This window comes from Hypomesus nipponensis, chromosome 18 (genome assembly GCF_054491055.1).
Source record: "Hypomesus nipponensis isolate SF chromosome 18, ASM5449105v1, whole genome shotgun sequence".
Lineage (NCBI taxonomy): Eukaryota > Metazoa > Chordata > Actinopteri > Osmeriformes > Osmeridae > Hypomesus > Hypomesus nipponensis.
The window spans coordinates 21,015,934-21,030,000 of NC_140378.1; the positions used below are offsets into that span (position 1 = coordinate 21,015,934).

Here is a 14,067-nt window from a genome sequence, read left to right on the forward strand (position 1 = left end):
GTCATCTGTACATTTTCTTTGCATTTGACTGCATATCAAGATGTCACAGGTTTAGTGCACAATGTCTGAATTATGAACTCTGCGGATCACACACACACACACACGCCCCCGCACCGACCACAGGGGTTGTGATCACCCACGCTGGTGTGAAATTGTTCACTTCAGCCGTCCACGTGGTGGGGGGGTGGAGGAGAGGGGGGAGAGATACATGGGGGGGGGGGGGGGGGGGTGGAGTGGGGTGGTTTCTCCTCAAACCCCACCTTCTCCAGGTGGGCGGGGCTTCTCCTACCCGCTCTGGACATTAGCCCCGCCCCCTCCGCTCTCCGTTTGCCCGTTAACGAACGCCTCCTTGATCCAGTCCTTCTCCACGTACAACCTCACTTCCTGTACATCGCACCTCTGCCCCGCCTCCAGCGCCATCAGGCGGCCGAACATCTCCATGGCAACCGGCGTGAACCTCCGCCAGAGGGGCGGGACTTCCTCTCCTCCCTCCTCCTCTTCCTGTTTCCCCTCTCCTCTTTCCTCCTCTTCCTGTTTCTCCTCTTCCTGTTTCCCCTCTCCTCTTTCCTCCTCTTCCTGTTTCTCCTCTTCCTGTTTCCCCTCTCCTCTTTCCTCTTCTTCCTGTTTCCTGGTGGCTCGCGACACCGCCCTCGTCCTCCACCAGTCAGCGTACTCCTGGTAGAAGTCGTCTCCAGGAGAGCAGCGCTCCCAGGGGAAGTACCCGGTGAGGATGCAGAACAGCACCACGCCCAGGGCCCAGGTGTCCAGGCTGGGCTCCACGCTGAGGGGCTGGGCCTGGCCGTCACCCTCCCCTGGAGCCAGGGCACACAGCTCCGGGGACATGTAGGGGAGCGTCCCGGTGATGGAGCGGATCAGGGTGCCTGTCTTCTGCGCCAGGCCGAAGTCGGCCAGCTTGACCCGGCAGCAGAGCTGGTCCAGCAGGAGGATGTTCTCAGGCTTGATGTCTCGGTGCACCAGCCCACAGGCATGGATGAACTCCAGAGCGCTGGAGATCTGGAGGACACAGCGCTTCACTGATGCTTCTGGGATGCCCACCTGAGGAGGGGGGGGGAGGGGAGGGGGGGGGGGAGGAGGGGGGAAGGGGAGGGGGGAGGGGGAGGAGAGAGGGGGAGGAGAGAGAGGGGGAGGGAGGGGAGGCAGAGAAAGGAGGAAAAAAGGATCAGAGAAAGAAAGGAGAAAAGCAAAAGACTAAAAGAGAGAAACCACATAAACAACAAAAGCTTCAGTTCGGAAACGCAAACCTCACTCACTTTTGGTTGGATGACAGCAAACAGGTCCCGTCCAATGACAAGCTCCTGGGCGAAGCCGTAGTGATCGTGCGACTGGAAGGCGATGCCAAACAGCCCCACGATGCAGGGGTGACAGGAGAGATGCAGGGAGATGCAGTACTCCCTCAGGAAGGCCGGCAGCCGGGTGGAGGCCTTGGGCATCACCTTCAGTGCCATGGGAGTCCCTGCAACACAGGACACCTGGTCACGGAGATTCGCTTGAGTCCGGATGATTCAAACTAAACTGTGCTTCAGTAAGACTTTTATCAATTTTTACTAAATTCTAATCAATTTCTTTTTGATCTAATCGATCTATATAAGTGATTCGGAGATGTTGGTTTCATCATACATACATAACCCACTTTTTGAAAATGGAAAATCTGTCTGATCAGTAAGTAACTAATCTGTTTCAGTTCAAATGAGCTCTGTTCAAGTTTCAAGTGTCTAAATATAGAGAAAATCTGCTAAATGCAGGGATCTCAAGTTTTATCAAAAGTTTGGTGTGAGATTCCCATAGCCTACCTGTCAACGTTTGGGTAAAAATTCAGTCCGACTAGGGTGCTGGTGATATTTTCTGATTGGCATATAACCCTGTATAACTCGAGACATCTATCATCTCCGTATGCCTGCGCCTCGACCATTAATTGTAGCCTACTGTATATAGCGGGACAAGCTATGCCTTACTTCTCAGCTTGAGTAATAGCGTAATTGCGTGAGAAATGGCTGAAATGCGTGAGTCTCACGGCAAATGCATGAGACTTTGAGAGCCTAAACGTAAAATAAATAATCTAAAGCTATGACAAACAAATGAGACCTGTGCGAAGAACGAATAAAACAAATCGGTGACTGATACTAGCAGGGCGGGGCGCTCGTTACTGAGGGAAACCTGAGACGGAAACGTAGCCTACAACCTGTCTGTTTTCACAGATCCTGTTCCAGATATCTGGTCGCACTGCTAGAAACAGCCCCCAAAACGGTCTCTCTAAAACTGTCAGAAGTCTCGGTAACCCTCTAACAGGCCTTTCAAAGCGTCACTGAGAAAAACACTCAAAGGTTAGTCAAACACTGTTGAAAGTTTTGTTAAATCTCTCAGAGCTGTCTTTAAAACATGTCAGAATGCTTTAAATTCAGGATTCACGCATCCTCCGCGAGACTCACGCCTTTCAACCGTTTCTCACGCTGAGAAATAAGGGATAACTCGTCCCGCCATGGACGAGGCGCAGGCGCACTGAGATGATAGTCGTGACAAATGTTGTGTTTTGCAAGTTTGCTGGTTTAGTTTTTGAGGAAAATGTTTTCACATCTTTCTATAGACTACTGGAATACAATAAGGCACATTTCATTTATTTTTGGGGCAAACTTTTTCAATATATGCAAACAGTCCCCTCTTTTACAGTGGTCAATCTGCTCTTAAAATAGTTCCAAATCCTTTTGGCCACAGCTGTACATGTCTCGAGTTATACAGAGGGAAAAGACAATCATAAAACATCACCAATAAACAAAGCTACAAACAGATTTCCTTAAACCTGCTGAAGTCTTGACCACTGAGCCACACCCAAACCCCCTAATCATGTTTAAAGACAAATTTGGCTAGTTTTCATGCTTTTCTGGACAGTTTTAAGTTAAATGTTATAGGAAATGCCAGAACCGGATTTGAACCCAGGCCACTGCTGTAGGGCCTAAATGGTACGCAATTATCCAGGGAGCTACCAGATTACCCCTGCTATCCCCAACCACAACACAACCACAACACAACTACAACACAACCACAACACAACTACAACACAACCACAACACAACTACAACAAAACCATCATCATCATTGATCATTTGAAGGATTTCTGTATTTCTACACTCATCCCATGAGTCAGGCCCCCTTCAAACCACAACAGCAGAACCTGGATCATTCCACAGAGTTTGGCATTTCCCAGAATGCCTCTCACCTCTGCAGCGATGCGTGACCAGCAGCACCTTCCCGTACTTCCCCCGGCCGATCTCCTTGACGACGTTGAAGTGCTCGTTGATCTCCAGCTGGCTCAGGCTCTGTGCCGTCAGCTCCACCAGCTCGTCGATCAGGCTGCCGTCTGCCAGACCCAGCTCAATCATGATGCTTCACCTCACAAACCTGGCAACTGCACTCAGGTCTCCTTACAAACCTGGCAACCACAGAACAACAACAACAACATATAACAGTTTTTTTACAATCGCTATGACAACTTTTTCAATACAGTTTTCTTAAACTCTTTACACAGTTAGCACAACATCTGTCTGTGTAGGCTATACAATTAACACATTTTTGTTGTTGCTTTAGCACAAAATGCATAGAGTAAACACAAATTTAAAATGGTTGAACTTATTTTACACACAAGCTCAACCAAGACCAAATCCATCGATTTTTACTGCCCAATATACAAATGGTTTCACACTTTGTCAGAACAGATAACATCATGTTCTAAACCTCACTTATTGGCTAAAGTCAAAGTGAAAAGCTGCTCATATTGTAAATTGAAACACAAATATATCCCCTGTATGTTATTCCATTGCTACGGAGAAACAGCTGTTTGAAGTTATGCAAATACGTAAATCACAGCTGATTCCCAACCAGGAACTCAGGTGTTGAGGTTGACCATATCGAATGACTATATGGTACAGACAGTAAAGAGGACCTCTTTGGGATGATTTTGTGTGGAAAAAGAATAATAGAGCAACACGAAGATAGAAAGGAAAAAGTATTGCTGCACGAGGGAGAGGAAGACAAGTACCAGGACAAGGGAGAGGAGTGGGACAAGGGAGAGGGAGACAAGTACCAGGACAAGGGAGAGGAGTGGAGCAAGGGAGAGGGAGACAAGTACCAGGACAAGGGAGAGGAGTGGAGCAAGGGAGAGGGAGACAAGTACCAGGACAAGGGAGAGGAGTGGAGCAAGGGAGAGGGAGACAAGTACCAGGACAAGGGAGAGGAGTGGAGCAAGGGAGAGGGAGAGGAGTTAGAATGTGTGGTGGCGCTCAGAGAAGGACCAGAGCTAGGGTAACTAGCGAGGGATGAAAGCTAGATAGGGATGAAATACTGTAAATGACAGGTATATTGCATATTTCTGTTATCTTGCAGTAATGTCCTGTTGCAAATGAAGCCTTTACTGCAGCAATTCTCTGTCTTCTTTTTTCATAAACCGTACATTCTATGAGGCTACTCTGAGATGGGTCATTCATTTTTTGTTCTGAATTTCTGCAGCAAAAGAAACAAAATGCATATTTACTAAACCAACAAAACAAAAATGTAGAGCGGCTTCAATAGAAACTGCAGTGCAAAAACTAAATCCATCAAAATACTGAAACTTGACAAATATAGAATAATGCAGTTTCTGTAATTCCATCTGAGCGTTTTTGAGTGTTTCAGTGTTTTTATGACATTGTGCTTTGACTGACTAAATGTTCCTGTTGAAAGAGAACATGTGTTTTTATGACATTGTGCTTTGACTGACTAAACGTTCCTGTTGAAAGAGAACATGTGTTTTGATAGACAAATTGTATTGTGTTAGTGTATCATTGTGTTATGAATTTTTGTTGGAGTTGAGTTTACAGTGTGTGATTTGGAGCATGAAATGAGCCGTTTGCCATCGGTGTGTTGGTGCGTTAAGAGTTTACGAAAATGATTCGACGTGTTGAAAAAATGGTCTTGGACCTTACATTTAATTCACACTGTAACTATTGTAGACATGAAGTCAAGGACACAATTCCATGCTTTTGTAATGAATTCGATAAATATTTTAAAAAGCTTTTATGATTTGAACTATTTGGAATGTGAGTGTCAGTTTAATACATGAACGAATCCTTCACACTGATGCTGGTTTGTCATGGTTGTTAGTTAGGTGTAAAGTAGTTCCAAAATCAACACTTTTTTGTGTATTGTGGACATATAAAAATAATACAATATAAATGTATTTTAATTTAAACAAAACTGGGCAAAACAACAAACTCAAAGTTATTATCTGTGCAGTACAACCATTTGTATTTGCAATATTGTTGGTTTTCATTACGGCACCATCTTTTCTTCGTAACTTTAACTTTAATTAACTTAATAATGTTGAATAAATGAATTAATGAAATATCCTAAATATTAAAGTCTAATTGAAAAACTACAGGTGACGGCATGCAATCGTTTACAAACAGTTTTGTGTAATTGTGCTAAACTCAAAGATGGAATCATCTCAATCGGGAACCAAGTTGGTATTCTATGGATATGGTGTTGTACAAGTACATCTACGATACGAATTAAATGAAAAAAAGGTTTTGATATTTGTGGAATATATATTCCCATATAGTTATGATAGTGACTGTCAGTTTCAAATGCAATTTGTAAACAAAATGCCAATTTCAATGTAAACAAATCTTTTTCAGTAATTGAGAATATGTTACAATTAGTATTTTCTCAAATTATCATTTTGGTATTAGTATTGGGAATATGTTTGTAACATTGCAAAAAACATTCATGTTAAAACATTAAACGTACACACTTTTTCTACGACAATGTTTTTTGCCCCAACACACATCTAGCATGTAAATATTAACATTTAGAAGATATCTATATTACAGTACATATCACAGGAATCTAACATAATATGAATGAAAACTCTTTCCCCTTAAAAAGATACAGTATACAGGTACAGTATATGAATAACTGAATTCACTGAATGAATTACTAATTTCTTTCCATATTAAAGTGTTGCTCATCCTCTGTTCCAGATAGATATCCCCTCAACCCCAGAGCTTACAGTTCCAGTCTTACCTTCGCTGTGGTCGATGACAAACTTCTGAATGAACACTGTAGAGCCCATGCAGCAACACACACCTCGTGCCTGCCTGTGGCGTGAGGGTGTGTGTGTGTGAGTGTGTGTGTGTGTGTGGAGGTGCAGAGAGCTCTGAGGTGTGAGTGTGTGTGTGAGTGTGTGTGTGTGTCTGGAGGTGTAGACCTCTCCTCTGTCCTTCCCTCACCTCAGCTGCAGCTGTGCAGTGGATCAGAGGACTGGAGAAAGGGGCTAGTGCTGCCTGCCTGCCTGCCTGCCTGCCTGCCTGCCTGCCTGCCTGCCTGCCTGCCTGCCTGCCTGCCTGTCTGTCTGTCTGTCTGTCTGTCTGTCTGTCTGCCTGTCTGTGTGCCTGTCTGTCTGTCTGTCAGCCTGTCTGCCTGTCTGCCTGTCTGCCTGACTGTCTGTCTGCCTGTCTGACTGTCTGTTTGCCTGCCTGCCTGCCTGCCTGCCTGCCTGCCTGCCTGCCTGCCTGCCTGCCTGCCTGCCTGTCTGTCTGTCTGTCTGTCTGTCTGTCTGTCTGTCTGCCTGTCTGTCTGCCTGTCTGTGTGCCTGTCTGTCTGTCTGTCAGCCTGTCTGCCTGTCTGCCTGTCTGCCTGACTGTCTGTCTGCCTGTCTGACTGTCTGTTTGCCTGCCTGCCTGCCTGCCTGCCTGCCTGCCTGCCTGCCTGCCTGCCTGTCGGTCTGTCGGTCTGTCGGTCTGCCTGTCTGTCTGTCTGTCTGTCTGTCTGTCTGTCTGTCTGCCTGTCTATCTGTCTGTTTGCCTGCCTGCCTGCCTGCCTGCCTGCCTGTCTGTCTGTCTGTCTGTCTGTCTGTCTGTCTGTCTGTCTGTCTGCCTATCTGTCTGTGTGCCTGTTTGCCTGCCTGCCTGCCTGCCTGCCTGCCTGCCTGCCTGCCTGCCTGCCTGCCTGCCTGTCTGTCTGTCTGTCTGTCTGTCTGTCTGTCTGTCTGTCTGTCTGCCTATCTGTCTGTCTGTCTGTCTGTCTGTCTGTCTGCCTGTCTCAGTTCACTTCAACAGCTGATTTAAAACTGCCTTTCTCAAAGGGCACACATTCATACACAGAACACACACACATAAAGCAAACATTCATGCGTAGACATACACACACTTGTACACAGAAAAGCAAAACCCACCAATCAAACATACATGCACACAGACACACACACAGAAATACAAAGATGCATGCATGCAAAAACAGCCACAAACACATAAACACACCACACATATACACGCACACAATCATACACACACACACACACACACATTCATACACACACACATGCTCCCAGGGGAACCAGAGGAGCATGTGCTTATGGGAATGTTCTTTCCACTGCCTGTGGAATCACACACACACACACACACATACACATCACAGCCTTTCAGACTCAAATGTACGGTTCTCATATGTTTTCATGTTTCATGTGTTTTTATATAGGCTGTTCCCGCATCAGAACCTCAACGTAAAGTTAGAGGTTGACCGTGGTTTGGGAGAAAATGTTTGATGTGAAAACGAATAAAAGTGAAGCAGAAACCCTGTCATCTGCTGTTAGGGTTATCTGCTTTTTAACCGAGCCGACGCGAGCACACTGAGAATGTGTTGATGAGACAGAACTCAAGCGCGCGGGCTGATTGCCCGGGGAGATAGTCACGAGCCGCATCGCAGTTTCTCTCTCAGGGTTCAGAAACCCTGATCACCACACAGGCGAGTTACAGTCACTCTGGGAAGAACGCACACACACACACGCAGCGGACACACACACACACACACAAAGTTTAGGAGTCAAAACCTTTAGATGTAGGATCATTGATACCAAGAATAAACAGAGTGACACACAGCATGTGAAGCTGCTGGTCCAACAGATCCTCAACCCTCCAGAGTAACCAGGGGGTCAGGCCACTGAGAGAGGCCAGCCCAGAGGCCCCTCGCTGGGCCACGCCGCCTCTCTGGGGCCTGGGGCCACCTCTGACAGCAGGGGGCGGGGGGAGTGTCAAAGAACAGAGGTGTGTGTATGTGTTCCTATAAGTGTCTCAGTGTGTGTGTGTTCCTATATGTGTCTCAGTGTGTGTGTGTTCCTATGTGTGTCTGTTGGGATGATGAGGCTGCCTTGAGAACAGCTAGATGTGTAACATGAACATCAGAACATGAACTTGCTGCAGAAAACAGGCTGAGGAGGGGAGGAGGGGAGGAGAGGGGGGAGGAGAGGGGGGAGGAGGGACAGAGGTTAATCAGTTGTCACTCAGGTGGGTCTTTAAGGTTCAGTCCATCACATTATTTTTGCCTTTCAACACGTGACTAAAACAGGAGAGACGTTTGTCATGTGAACGTTGTGAAAGTCAGACAAAAATACAGCTGCTTACAGTGCATAGTAGGTTTTCACCTAATATTGTACATCCATCTGCCTCCATCTGTCCTAAACAGTGTTCTCCATGATTTAAGTTACTGACGGCCTTGTGTCTTAGGTTATGGCATCACTGTAGTGATTGGTGACATCTTGACTTCATACATTAGGGATCGCTGGCGCCACTGTACCTGCCCCCCCCACACACACACACACCACACACACACACACCACACCCCCAAACCCCCCCACACACACACGCTGTCTCTCGTCCCCAGGGTGAGAGAGGAATGGAACGAGGCAGCGGTGAGGACAGATTGAAGGCTCCTCCTCCATCAGGCCCACATTTCCAAAACAACATCTTCTGGACGCTAGCAACCAGCCCAGCTGCTGTGTGTGTGTGTGTGTGTGTGTACGCAGGTGTGTGTGTGAGAACAGGGTTGTTTTGCCCTGGGAGTGAGGGGTGATATAGCAGGGTGACTAATACGTGTGTGTATGTTGGACAAGCAGAGGGTCTCTTATTCTCTCCACTCCACGCCAATGAAAGCACGATCTGTGACCACACACACACCTGCAAACACACACACGCACAAACATACACACACGCGCACAAACACACACACCCGCACACACACACACCCGCGCACACACACACATCCACACACCCGCACACATAATCAAACACACGCACAAATGCACAAATGCACACACACACACACACACACTAGCCACCTTGTGCTGCAGAAATGATGTATTGATGGTTTGTAATGATTGTGGATATCAAGTTCTACATGGAGATGAAGTCAGCTTTACTGTCCCAGCTGACGACTCACTTTCACATCAGAGTGAGTTAACTCCTCATCCTCCTCTCCCTTTTCCCTAATCATGTCCCCCTCTCTCTCTCTCTCTCTCTCTCTCTCTCTCTCTCTCTCTCTCTCTCTCTCTCTCTCTCCTCTTCTTCTCAGAAAACCTCCACCTCTTCACCTTCATCATCATCATCCCCCCCAGGCCCCCCAGACCCTCCAGGCCCCCCAGACCCTCCAGACCCTCCAGGCCCCCCAGGCCCCCCAGACCCTCCAGACCCCCCAGGCCCCCCAGACCCTCCATGCCCCCCAGACCCTCCAGACCCCCCAGGCCCCCCAGACCCTCCAGGCCCCCCAGACCCTCCAGACCCTCCAGACCCCCCAGGCCCCCCAGACCCTCCATGCCCCCCAGACCCTCCAGACCCCCCAGGCCCCCCAGACCCTCCAGGCCCCCCAGACCCTCCAGACCCCCCAGGCCCCCCAGGCCCCCCAGGCCCTCCAGACTCCCCAGAACTCAGGACTAGGAGAAACAGAGTGGGTGGTGACAGGTTAGTGAGATATGCTGTAAGCCCTGCATACTGCCCCCCTGTAACCCCCTCTCCTGCTGCCCCTCCTCCCCGCCCCCCATAAGGAGCAGGGGGGCAGGGGGGCAGGGGATCCGATGCCTCAGTTTTAGAATAGTCTTGACAACCCTGGAATTAGGACATGGCATGATAACATCTTTTATGTTCTCATCAAACAGAACAGCACCTCCCTCTGTTCCTCCTCACAGAACAAGATGATGGAGCTGTAGGTCCAGGTGGTTATGTGTGTGTGTGTGTGTGTGTGTGTGTGTGTGTGTGTGTGTGTGTGTGTGTGTGTGTGTGTGTGTGTCTGTGTGTGTGTGTGGGTGTGTGTGAATGGTTGACCGGAGGGGGTATTTGTAGAAGGTCCATGAACGTTTGTTTTATGAGCCTTCTCAACATTGCGCCAAGAAACACTCACACACACTCATACACACACTCATACACACTCATACACAAACTCATACACACTCATACACACAGACAAACTCACACATGACTGACTGGGCTCCTTAACAGAGACAAAGTGTCCCTCTCGGATCCTGCACCAGTTGCAGCTAGAGAAAGTGATAATTGGGGATAATTGTTTGGTATGGTTCTACGCACTACTGTACCTGCTGCCCTTCCCCTGGCCCCACCCCCCTGGCCCCCCGCCCCCCTGGCCCCCCGCCCCCCTGGCCCCCCTGGCCCCCCGCCCTCCTGGCCCCCCGCCCCCCTGGCCCCCCGCCCCCCTGGCCCCCCGCCCCCCTGGCCCCCCGCCCCCCTGGCCCCCCGCGCCCCTGCTGCTCGTCCTTGTCTTGGGGCTGAGAATAGACCAGGTTCCATAAGACTGAGACAGGCTAATAGGATAAACCAGCTTTAAATACCTGTAACCCCCCCCCCCTCTCTCTCTCTCTCTCTGTCTCTTTCCCTCTGTCCCTATCTCACTCTTTTTCTCACCCATCACCCCCTCCCCACACCCCGCGATTTTGCACACGATTGGCTAAATCCATACGCACTCGCAAGTGTAGCTTTTGTGTGCTTCTGAGTCGGCACCACCAGTAGATAAGTACGTCTGCGGACATTTTGAAAGCTGGTACACAGGAAGTACAAACCTTACAGTCAGTTACCCTGAGAACACAGCACAGCACAGCCAGATCACGGCCCTGACCCCTCACCTCTGACCCCTGACCCCCAGCCACTGACCAGCAGCAGCACGGCTGGGTATTAATAGCAGGGGATTGTGGGTAATGAAGTGTGAAGAGTCCTGACCTATGCTGTGATGACACGGTGAGGACAGAGGAATGTATCAGCAGCCTGTTTTACTGCCTCTGACAGGAGGAACCAGGGATGACATTGTCTCTAACTCTCTCTCTAACTCTCTCTCTGACTCTTTCTCTAACTCTCTAACTCTCACTCTTTCTTACTCTCTGTCTCTCTCTCTAACTCTCTCTAACCTTCTCTAACTCTCTCTAACTCTCTTTCTGACTCTGTCTAACTCTCTAAATCTCTCTTTTTTCTCTTTCTTTTTGATCTTTTACTCCTTTTGAGATGTTTCTCACTCTATATATATTTATTTCCAATCTCTCTATTCCCTCCCTCTCTCCCTCCCTCTCCCTCTCTCACCATGTCTCTCTCCCTCTCCCTCTCTCACCATGTCTCTCTCCCTCTCCCTCTCCCTCTCTCACCATGTCTCTCTCCCTCCCTCTCTCCCTCTCTCACCATGTCTCTCTCTCCCTCCCTCTCTCCCTCTCTCACCATGTCTCTCTCCCTCTCTCTCTCCCTCTCTCACCATGTCTCTCTCCCTCTCCCTCTCTCACCATGTCTCTCTCCCTCTCCCTCTCCCTCTCTCACCATGTCTCTCTCCCTCCCTCTCTCCCTCTCTCACCATGTCTCTCTCCCTCTCCCTCTCCCTCTCTCACCATGTCTCTCTCCCTCTCTCCCTCCCTCTCCCTCTCTCACCATGTCTCTCTCCTTCTCTCCCTCTCCCTCTCCCTCTCTCACCATGTCTCTCTCCCTCTCTCCCTCCCTCTCTCCCTCTCTCACCATGTCTCTCTCCCTCTCTCCCTCCCTCTCTCCCTCTCTCACCATGTCTCTCTCCCTCTCTCCCTCCCTCTCTCCCTCTCTCACCATGTCTCTCTCCCTCTCTCCCTCCCTCTCTCCCTCTCTCACCATGTCTCTCTCCCTCCCTCTCTCCCTCTCTCACCATGTCTCTCTCCCTCTCTCCCTCCCTCTCCCTCTCTCACCATGTCTCTCTCTCTCTCTCCCTCCCTCTCTCCCTCTCTCACCATGTCTCTCTCCCTCCCTCTCTCCCTCTCTCACCATGTCTCTCTCCCTCTCTCCCTCCCTCTCCCTCTCTCACCATGTCTCTCTCTCTCTCTCCCTCCCTCTCTCCCTCTCTCACCATATCTCTCTCCCTCTCTCCCTCCCTCTCCCTCTCTCACCATGTCTCTCTCCCTCTCTCCCTCCCTCTCCCTCTCTCACCATGTCTCTCTCCCTCTCTCCCTCCCTCTCTCCCTCTTTTCTCCCCCTTCTATCTCTGAAGTACAGCTACCCAAGCTTCTCCCAGAAGATCTCAGTTGGTGTAACTGGTCACTGTTACATAACCAGGCCAGCAGGTCATTCGTAATCAGCAGAACCATCCAAAACACCAGTGTGACCTTCGACACCAGATGGAAGGTCATCTCAACTCACACGATCAGCAACGTAAAACATCTATGTCATCGACATCTGATGACTGATCAAGTGAAGACTGTGTAGCTTACTGTAAGTGTGGTTAGCATCCATGCAGACCCAGTCCCATACTGACCTCTAGTGGAGGACTGAGGTCATGAACCCTGTTCTTGAGAAACTGTCTTGGAGGTGTGTGTTTGTTTGTGCGTACATGCGTATGTGTGTGTGTGCACGTGCATGTGTGTGTGTGTTCAGGGGCGCCGTATAGGGGGGAAAAGTTAGGACAATTCTAAGGGCCCCTGACTGACAGGGCCCCCAAAAGTTGAAAAAATAGGCTAATAGAAATGATCCACTTTTTTCATGGGGCCCAAACCTTCTGGCAGAGCCACTGCACACACTGTGTGTGTTACAGAAACAGGAAGAGGGAACACACACAGGACATGTGACAACCCAGTGATGGAGCTTCCAGGAAAGAGGAAGTCTAGAATGATCCCTCCCCTTCCTGCCCCTCTTCCTCTTCCTGCCCCTCTTCCTGTTCCTGTTCCTGCTCCTCTTCCTGCTCCTCTTCCTCTTCCTGCCCCTCTTCCTCTTCCTCTTCCTGCTCCTCTTCCTCTTCCTCTTCCTGCTCCTCTTCCTCTTCCTGCTCCTCTTCCTCTTCCTGCTCCTCTTCCTCTTCCTGCTCCTCTTCCTGTTCCTCTTCCTCTTCCTGCTCCTCTTCCCTTTCCCTTTCCTGTTCCTCTTCCTCTTCCTGCTCCTCTTCCTCTTCCTCTTCCTGCTCCTCTTCCCTTTCCCTTTCCTGCTCCTCTTCCTCTTCCTCTTCCTGCTCCTCTTCCCCTTCCCCTTCCTGCTCCTCTTCCTCTTCCTCTTCCTGCTCCTCTTCCCCTTCCTGCTCCTCTTCCTCTTCCTCTTCCTGCTCCTCTTCCCCTTCCCCTTCCTGCTCCTCTTCCTCTTCCTCTTCCTGCTCCTCTTCCTCTTCCTGCTCCTCTTCCTCTTCCTCTTCCTGCTCCACTTCCTCTTCCTCTTCCTCTTCCTCTTCCTGCTCCTCTTCCTCTTCCTGCTCCTCTTCCTCTTCCTGCTCCTCTTTCTTTTTCTCTTTCTGTTCCTGCTCCTATTCCTGTCAGACGGCTGCATTCATAAACCATAGCCCTAAAACCTGTTTCTCACCCAGAAGGAGCCAGGATGCTGTGAGGAGGAGCCAGGATGCTGTGAGGAGGAGCCAGGATGCAGTGAGGAGGAGCCAGGATGCTGTGAGGAGCCAGGATGCAGTGAGGAGCCAGGATGCAGTGAGGAGCCAGGATGCAGTGAGGAGCCAGGATGCAGTGAGGAGGAGCCAGGATGCTGTGAGGAGGAGCCAGGATGCAGTGAGGAGGAGCTAGGATGCAGTGAGGAGGAGTCAGGATGCTGTGAGGAGGAGCCAGGATGCAGTGAGGAGGAGCCAGGATGCAGTGAGGAGGAGCCAGGATGCAGTGAGGAGGAGCCAGGATGCTGTGAGGAGGAGCCACGATGCAGTGAGGAGGAGCCAGGATGCTGTGAAGAGCCAGGATGCAGTGAGGAGCCAGGATGCAGTGAGGAGGAGCCAGGATGCAGTGAGGAGGAGCCAGGATGCAGTGAGGAGCCAGGA

The 14,067-nt window shown here is 49.8% G+C and overlaps 1 protein-coding gene across 1 annotated transcript; it reads right to left on the reverse strand.

Annotated features, from left to right (window-relative positions):
• Positions 1-261: 261 nt before the first annotated feature.
• LOC146252677 (serine/threonine-protein kinase SBK1) lies at positions 262-6,289 on the reverse strand. Its single transcript, XM_084681203.1, has 4 exons — positions 6,073-6,289; positions 3,233-3,445; positions 1,272-1,474; positions 262-1,056 (listed from the first exon to the last, which is right to left on the reverse strand). The coding sequence occupies exons 2-4, from the start codon at positions 3,393-3,395 to the stop codon at positions 286-288; spliced, it is 1,137 nt and encodes a 378-aa protein (XP_084537329.1). The 5' UTR covers positions 3,396-3,445; positions 6,073-6,289; the 3' UTR covers positions 262-285.
• Between the last annotated feature and the right edge of the window lie 7,778 nt (positions 6,290-14,067).